The 8,870-nt window shown below is 38.8% G+C and overlaps 1 protein-coding gene across 1 annotated transcript; it reads right to left on the reverse strand.

Moving 5' to 3' along the window:
- Positions 1-6,483: 6,483 nt before the first annotated feature.
- Positions 6,484-8,252, reverse strand: LOC111229131 (growth/differentiation factor 8-like). The gene is made up of 2 exons (XM_022755320.1): positions 7,901-8,252; positions 6,484-7,277 (listed from the first exon to the last, which is right to left on the reverse strand). Exons 1-2 carry the CDS (start codon positions 8,250-8,252, stop codon positions 6,484-6,486), a joined length of 1,146 nt encoding a protein of 381 aa, XP_022611041.1.
- Positions 8,253-8,870: the final 618 nt, after the last annotated feature.

Here is an 8,870-nt window from a genome sequence, read left to right on the forward strand (position 1 = left end):
TGGAGAAAATGAGAGATATGTGAGAGAGATAAGGGCAGTATTTCTGTCATTTATTTGTTAAGCCTTTCCCCCAGTGAATTGATAATAAATGCTTCACGATCAAGACACAAAGAACTCAGCATGTCCATTCTTGTTTCTTGACTGCAGTGGGAGTTTCATTTTCACAGTTTCTGCAGCAGCAACAGCAGACTCTTAGCCACATAAACAGCTGAATACTCAACAAAATCACCAGTGAGTTTTATTTATGACTGTATATCAAGCAAAGTAAAAACAGCTCATGTGCAAATTCAAATTAATGCGAAACATTAAACATCTCAAGTATTTGTTTTTCTGAGAGGCCGGACGCCACACCTACAATAATTGTTTCTTCTTCTTCTTTTTTTTTTTTGTTGTTACAGTCACTGAAGGCACAGTGGAGCTGTTTCACCTGCCATTCAGGAAAGTGTAATTTGGTTGTAAAGTAACCATGGTAACGTAGAAAAAGAGGTGACTCCAGGGCAGGTGGAGGGAAGGTTTATTCTGTTATTGCTGAATAAGCCTCCAGGGGGGGAAAAGAGTTGAAGTTGATTCCGTTATAATGAGAAAAAACATATGTTGCGGTGTATTTCTGTATCCAGCTGTGCTTTGCCAGATATTATTAATGTGTATCTTATCCAAACACAGCAAGAAGCAACATCTTTCACTTCACTTCATCATCAACATCAGTTAAACCTAAAAGTCTCTCCTTTGTTTTCTTTTTGCACCACTAAACCACAATTTTCAGCCACTTTGTTGTAGCCTACTATGATATTATTTATGGTGTACAGAAGGATGTTGGAACAGTAACAGACGTACGTAGTATGTTGTTAATGCATGTGAAGTTCACTCTTGAGGCCTGTGACATGTGCGTGATTCTCGGAGCAGTATGTTCACATAGATGGAAGTAGCCATTTAACATATTTACATATATTAATTAGATTCTGATTGAACAACAAAACAGAACATCCTCTCTCTTTTTTGGCACAACAGGCTCTCGAATACCAAATGATTCAAGTTAATTCATGTAGTCCAAAGTAATCACCTTCAATTCCTCTAAGAGGGCTTTCCAAAAAGTACAGTGACAGTAGGACTCACCAACAGATGCCTGCATGTCTATAAACCCATAGCCTATCAATAGCAGTATGTGGTGTGAGAATAAAAACTGTATCTCACAGCACTTGACAACCTAACACGTGTGAGCCCTGTTAAGCAGAAGTTTATATAGAGTTATTAGTTTCATTATGTGCGGTTGATTCATTTATAGTGCAAATGTAACAAGATGGCTTGATATATTCTGTATATGGGGAATCAAACTGACGGCAGGGGGAGGTAAAGGTCCAGCTGAACTAAATAACCAGCAAGTTTAGTGAGAGAGTGTTTGTAGACTAGTTTCACTTTTACAGTATAATGTATTTTGATACTACTTCACACTGCTTAAATATTGCATGTTTGTTGTTTGTTGTTTTTATCTCTCTCTCTCTCTCTCTCTCTCTCTCTCTGCGCGTGTTTGTGTGTGTGTGTGTTATAAATCTCCAATCTATGCGACACACATATTTATCCTTTCTGCATAAACTCCGGCATACATCCAGAGTTAGAAAAAAAAATTTTTTTTTTTTTTTTTGCAAATTTGAGACTTTTCAATCAGAAGAAGATAGAAACACAATTTTATTGCAAACTTTCTTCTGTTCAGAATCAATTATTTTATCACAACCAACATCCTGTCAAGCTAAAGTTAAAAGTATTTCAGTGCTCAGGTTGGAAATTTGTCTGTTGTGTCATATTAAATTTAATATAACTCAAATTCAGCTCCTGTCAGCAGCTGTCTAATTGCAGAAGGAGGTTTTACAGGAAATCTTCTGGTTTCAGCTCTTTCGTTTCCTAGTTCCATTATTTCACTAAAGGGAACTTCTTCATTGCAAGTGTGAGGTGCTGAAGAAAAACTACATGACTTCACACTCGGCTTAGACTTTGACCCACAGCATTGGAGTATTGTCTGGTAAGATCGCTGTTTTCTCTTTAGCCACACTTTGACAGAAATTTATTTGACTTGGCTTATGTGCTTTATTTTAAAGCATTTCATGGAATGTATGTATTTTAATCACTATTAAAATGCAAATCATTTAAGAATCTTTTCTATTTTGATGTAATAGAACCTGGATTGGTTAACTGTTACCTGGAAGTGAGGGGTGTACTTTGTTTATTTACAGACCTTTTTGAATAAGAATCATAAATGACTAAAACTTCTTTAAACTGTTTCAGTTAATTATCATGTAATGTAAATTGTTACACATGACTCCATATTAGCTTTAATTCTTGAATTTTCATATTTGCAGATCATGACTGTCAATGGCACAGAGACACCTTTTGTCAGCGCCTCCAGCTCCTCCGTGGGGTTGGCTGTGGGGCTGACACTCTTCTTTCTGCTCCTTATGACTGGAGCTGGTGTGATCATGTACAAATATCAGAATAAAATTAGGAATATATTGCAGTCTGGACAAAGAAGAAGCCCGAAGAAGGAGGACTATTCGGAGACGGCAGAAGCTGATTCTCACCATTATACCAGTATGATCAGAGAACCGTCAGCAGGACAGGGGCCTATCTATGAAAACCTGACAACTCGAACTAGGCCTGCTGACAACCACAGCAGGTAAGCTGTAGTTTAAGTGTCTTTACACCCTGCGTTTTTTTTTGTAACAGTCAGGGCAAGTTTGAAGATCAATATGGAGGTAATGTGGAGTCTGAAATGCCACTTATGAAACCACAGCGGTTCAAAAAGATCAAACGGAAACAGATGAAGAAACACTGTGCATGGTGTGAGTTTCCCCATTTTGCACAATGCTTTTGTAATATATGCACACACACAATTTGGCCGGCGTCTGCAGGTGATTTCATCTGTTGTTTTATGCAATTTAAAGCCTATTAATCAAACGAGACAGCTCATGACTCAGTGCTGGAGTTTTTCTCTGAGCAAGAATAGAAACTGGCGAAAAGTAAATCCACACAGTTTACATATATTTGTCTTGCGTCACAATGGTTTTACATCAGCAAAGTGCTTTCTAATAGGAACATTTTCTGCTACACTTATTGTTCCTCCACAGGCCGCCTGCTCAACCTGAAGAGGATTTGTACTTGGCGTGTGATTCACCGGATGATGCAATATACAGCAATGACCCAGAGTGTAACCTTGCCATCTCTCAGGAAGAGGACGTGTACATTATCCCAGATTCATGACATATATAGAAAAATATCTGTATAACCGTCTGAATATTTCTATTCCATTTACTCTATACGCCATTCATTGGCTCATGCTATAAATATATATTGTTACAAGTTAAAAGCTGACCCATAAACAAAAATGAAATTATCTGTAGTGTATTGATATTCAGTACAAGTGTATAGCTACATGTATTATATTTCATATACATATACTGTATGTTTTATTCTGCATCATCTGTAAAGTTAGTTTTCTAGAAGCACTGCCATTAAATTTTGCAGTTTTTACACAACTTTTATTGCACACAGTTGAAATTATGACAGAGAGAGGATGAGTGTGGACAGTTTATTCACACTTGTGTTACCACACACGAGTCATGCATACTTTCTGCTGTCCTCTTTTGTGTCAGCAGCTTTTGTTTTCAGCCTCTATATGATTTAGAAACAGCGGCATAGAAAATTTATATTTACACTAAGTATTGTTATTTTCTTCATATTGTTCACAAACAGAGAGTTTAGAATAAATCTACAAATACAATTACTTAAAAAAAAAAAAAACTTTAACACTGAAATACCAAGAGGGGGAATCTGAATATAAAAATATGATGCACATAAATGCATATGCATAAGTACGTGGATGTGTGAACTTCTATGCATAGTATTCATTATGTTTTGTAATAGAAAACACTTCTAAAGCTACCATTTATACATCATGTTTATGTGATCAATGAACTTTTTGAACACCCTCAAAGTTTGTTATAGGATGTCATTGTTCACAGCAGCTGCATTACTGATAGAGGTTACTATGATTTCATTGAATTCATTCTGTTTTAACCCTTTAAACTTACTTTGTTCTGTATAAAATGTTCTATAACTTGTTACAACCAGACACATTTTAAAACATGTAATCCTGTTAAAATAAAGAGAATATTGATAAAAGTCATAAAGCTTTTATTACACTGACTAAGATAAGTTTATGAAGATAAAACACAAAAAACATATTAAGCAAAACAACAACTGAACATTTATTTACAATAAAAATGGTCTCATGTATTTTAATTTGAACTATCATGTTCCTTAAAAATGATTTGCCATTAGCTACCATTTCGGTGTCATACTAGGTTTTAGAAAAAGAGATGAGACAAATATAATTTACTTTCTTATCTGTCAAATACTGCAAATGCAGATACTGAAAAATGTTTTATACAATATATGCAGAAAAACTAAGAAGAAAACATGGTGTTTACATGAAAACGTATTTAAGAAGTGCATCAAGTCAGAACAATGCAAAGGTCAGCACTATAGTGGGTGTTTTGTGGTCTGTTGGTTTTTCAGAGGAGATATATAGAGGATGTGAAAATCTGTCTGGCCATGTTGCTGAGCTGAACTGCTGTTGAAATGATACCAGACCGAGGCAGAAAAAAAAAAGGAGCTTAAAGCTTTGTCTAAAATTTGTAGAATAATAAGATTTAAAAAAGATTTGTGCTTCTCTGGGCGGATAATGACTGGAGATGGGCAGGAAGGTTTACAGAACATGATGTTTTCTTTGCTTTTATTTTTGTTTCCTGTTGTACCGACATTAATTTCAGTAATAGTTTTCCAGGTTAGCTACGTGAGGATTAAAACCAGGGGAAAGCCAAATACCGGAGGCTAATGAGTTCATTCTGTCTATCTTAGATTACACACAGAAGGCTTTGATAAATCCTGTCTCTAATTCTTTCATACTTGTATACTTTGGGTGGTACTGAAACTCTGGACCTTTCAGAGTCTAAGATTGAAGACCTTTCCATCCACCCACAGTTGTGTAATGAGTGAGGATGTCATCCCTGAAACAAAGAGTAACAGAACCAAAACAAAGAAATGAATGAGCAGTTACTGGACACAGGTCTGAATTTAAGTGTAATTACGGTAAGCATTTGTGTCTGCAGCTCTGATTAATCACCTCTTAATTCATCTGCCTATTTATTCAATCGTCCAGGATCATTCAAGATGCCCCACCCCTTAAATGCATCGACTTTATTAATTGTTAAACAACAGATGTTCGCATTGTGTGACCTTTACTCATTGAGAGATAAAAACTATAAAACACTCATTAGGGGTGGTGGTGTCACTTCTTGGAATGATTAAACTATCGACATTTCAGTTGAGCTTTCTTCTGATTTGGGGTCACCTGAGTTCACTCACTTAATATCACACTTATCATCTGTTTATCACTTTTATTACTTTTATTTAAGCTCCAAAACCTGGAGCCGCACTCAGCTGCGTCTTCTGAGAGTCATCTATGAGCTGCTGTTGTGATCTTTCTAGTCTTGGCCATCACACTTATCGGAGGATATCTCACATTGTTATTTGTTCTTTTTCTAATAACTTATCTCAACAGCACTTAAAGGCAAATATTACAGACACAAGCTCTGATAATGTGCAATAGAAATCTATTTACAGTATTGTCAGTGATATGTAATCTGAACACGTTTACACAGCAGGCAGCTGCAAATTCCCATTTTCCCTGTCAAGTGAAACTGTTCATTTTGTCCCTTTACTTTCTGGTCAAGGACACGGTGAACACAACTGCAGGGTTAATAATGGGAGATAGAAGTTATCATATCTTTACATGCTGATTTCTCTGTCACACCCTGACCCTCATAATCTATAGTGGCTGACGGTGCTTATTCAGCGAATAAATGACAAATGTGAGAAAATATAATGCTCATGTGTTTATTATGAAATGTACATGTGGATACATTCAAGTGCGACAGTTCAGTGGGAGTCAATCACAACATTTATTTGGGCATATCATTATTGAAATGTAGAAGACAAACAAAAATATCTCATAAAACAGTACTTTAAATAATAACAGTAAAATTAAATAGAAAACAGCTCTAAAATAAGTTGTAACAAAGCACACAAAACAAAACACAAATAGGAACCATAAATAACTAACTTAAAATAAATAACTAACTTTAAAGGCAAAGATATGAAAGAACAGATCTACTTTTTGATTCACAATGCAAAACAAAACAGTGGCTCTGTGCAGCAGTAACATCTTCCTTCATCTTAAACAAAACAAAAAAAGAAGTGATGAATGAAAGAAGGCGTTTTTAATTTAGTTAACCAATGAAAATATGTGATAAAATGTTCATTTAAGAACAGTCAGGTTCACAATGTAACATATATTTTTCTAGTGGAAATGCTCTCCCAATGGTTTGAGTTTACAGTAAAAAAAAAAAAAAAGTCACTTGCATTTTTTTTTCTTCAGGCACAGTGACATTTACTGACAATCAAGTCATCGAAAGGTGTCAGCTTTAACTTTCCCCTACTGTCATAGTGCATGAGGACCATGGGCTCGTAGGTGGCTGGCACGCAGCAGGGGTGAGGTGTCCCACCTTTGGTAATCTGGTGCAGCCGAGATTTCACCTGTGTGTGCATGCTGGCTGGCTTGTAGTTGTGTGGGCAGGTGCCGTCACAGTAGTGCATTGTGTATTCGGCCGGGGCCACCACCCAGTCCGTCCAGCCGATGTCCTTGAAGGACACGGCGAGTGACTTCCGGCAGCACCAACCCCGTTCGTCGCAGTCGTCCTCCTTGTTGGAGCGACGTCTCCTCTCTGCCGGCTCTGGCTGCACGAGGCCTAATTCCAGAGAAATGGTTGGGTTTGCCTCGAGGGCATCTCTGTCAAGCACAACCATCCCTACATCCACCACCAGAGCCTGACCGCCATCACTTCTCATCCACTTCTCCACCTCAGGGCTGATGTCCAACATCACATCTTGAGTGCTGGACACGTTGCCATGGACGGGAATGTCTGTCTGTGTCCAAGCAGGAGAGTTCATTGACTTCCTCCCGTTGACTTTAACTTTAATGTCTCGTCTTACCTCAGGCTGAGCTGATGTGTGTTTATTTATGATCTGCCTGGAAATCATCAGTTCTGCCCGAGTGAGTGTCAGTTCAGTCTGAATGTTTGGGTTTTTATGGAAAACAGCTCTGTGCCACTGCATGTGTCGATCTGACTGTGGGTGTTTTTCTTTCCAAAGCACTTTCACTTGCTCCACTAAAAAAACACACACACACACACACACACACACACACACACACACACACACACACACACACACACACACACACGCACGCACACACGCCATTAGGAGTTGGCAGCATCCTGTAATGATTTAGCAAAGAACATATAGGAAACAACATGGCATGGAACAACTGAGATTAGAAAAACAAAGGAAACACAAACATATTTTTAATCTATATTGTACCTATCGTCACTGGTCGGCTTATTATTGATGACATTGATAAAAATGTGTTCGCAGTGTAACATCATGTGAAAGGTGTGCCAGTCACGCTCATGATTTCTAAAAGCTTGAAGGAATGTGTTTGCTTTGTTTACAGGACTGTTTGTCTATTCACATATGTTTAAACTCTGCAGATAAATTCCAGGAAGTCAGCGATCTTTACCTGGAGCATGAACTATAGGGACAGAAGCTATTTGTAGTGTTTGTAACCACACCAGTACAATAGCTTTTGTCTGTGTCTGCAGAGGTAACTCACAGCGTTCCTTCCTGCTCCCACTCAGACTTATCAAATTGGCTTTTCACATCAGTTATTTAAGTGCAATGATGACTTAATTAAATGTTTTCAAGTCGCCTCCTCTTCTAACAAATGTCTCACCTGTGGCTGGAAAGAGGACAGTAGAAACTGTGGACTGCCCGGTTTCCCTCATCGACTGGCTGGCATTTCCTCTCATCACTCTCAGTTTGTCTGTGTAGAGCTGATGCATCTTCTTCAACTCCTGCACCGTGGCCTTTTGGGTTGGCCTGGGCTCCCTGTCCATACCCAACGAGCTGAGGATCCCCGTCTTCACCGCCTCCAAAAGCAGGACCTTCTGGCTCTCGGTCCCGCCCACGTCAGGTGTGCCTTCGTGGGCCTCGGAGTGAGGCCGGCTCTCCCCTGAGCTGGAGAGGGAGACGAGGAGCAGCAGCGTGCAGGGGATGAGTCGATGGAGTGTGCGTGATCTGAGCATGGTGAGCCGGCCAGGTAGGTCTGGTTTGAGATTGCTGCAGCTCAGTGGATGGGGTTTGTCCATGACATGAATGAAATTCCTGACACTATTTATAGCACCTCTGTGTTGCCACACCCCTGTCAGTCAGGTGAGTCAGGTGAACCTGTGATGGGCTATATGTCATTATGTTACGACATTTCGCACTATTGTGTTATGTATTAACATGTGACCGATGAAATTACAAATCCAAATTAAGAAATTAAGCTTTAATTAACAGGGTTTTATTTCAGTTTTATTTCCACAGTGGGGGGGTGAAAGCAGAGATGGGAGAGACATGAAATAAAGGGGTTTCTGGATGAGATTTAGATACGTCACAAGTACATAGTGTCACCACGATTGTCCAATAATGCGTCACTTAATCAAATAAATGACCGTATGTCTTACAGTGACCAGTTCTAAGAAGAGGGAGAATGGGCAATTAGCTCCTCTGGGGTTATCAATGACAATGTGATAGTTTATTGATTCCTGTAAGGCTGTGACGCTGGTCCCTTGTAACCCTGCCCAGTACGGTCAGCGGTCAGGATCAGCTAGAGACGGATTTAGAGTTTTGTTAATTTGCCATCCAGTTGCCTAAACCTG

Source organism: Seriola dumerili, unplaced genomic scaffold (genome assembly GCF_002260705.1).
Source record: "Seriola dumerili isolate Sdu_G_001 unplaced genomic scaffold, Sdu_1.0 BDQW01000226.1, whole genome shotgun sequence".
NCBI classification, from domain to species: domain Eukaryota; kingdom Metazoa; phylum Chordata; class Actinopteri; order Carangiformes; family Carangidae; genus Seriola; species Seriola dumerili.

Bases quoted from the DNA above. Each gene is read 5' to 3' on its own strand.
- LOC111229131 (XM_022755320.1), bottom strand. From the start codon at position 8,252: ATGCTCAGATCACGCACACTCCATCGACTCATCCCCTGCACGCTGCTG. The intron at 7,278-7,900 runs GTGAGACATTTG...GTGTTTTTTTAG, and splicing joins TGTCCTCTTTCCAGCCACAG to TGGAGCAAGTGAAAGTGCTT.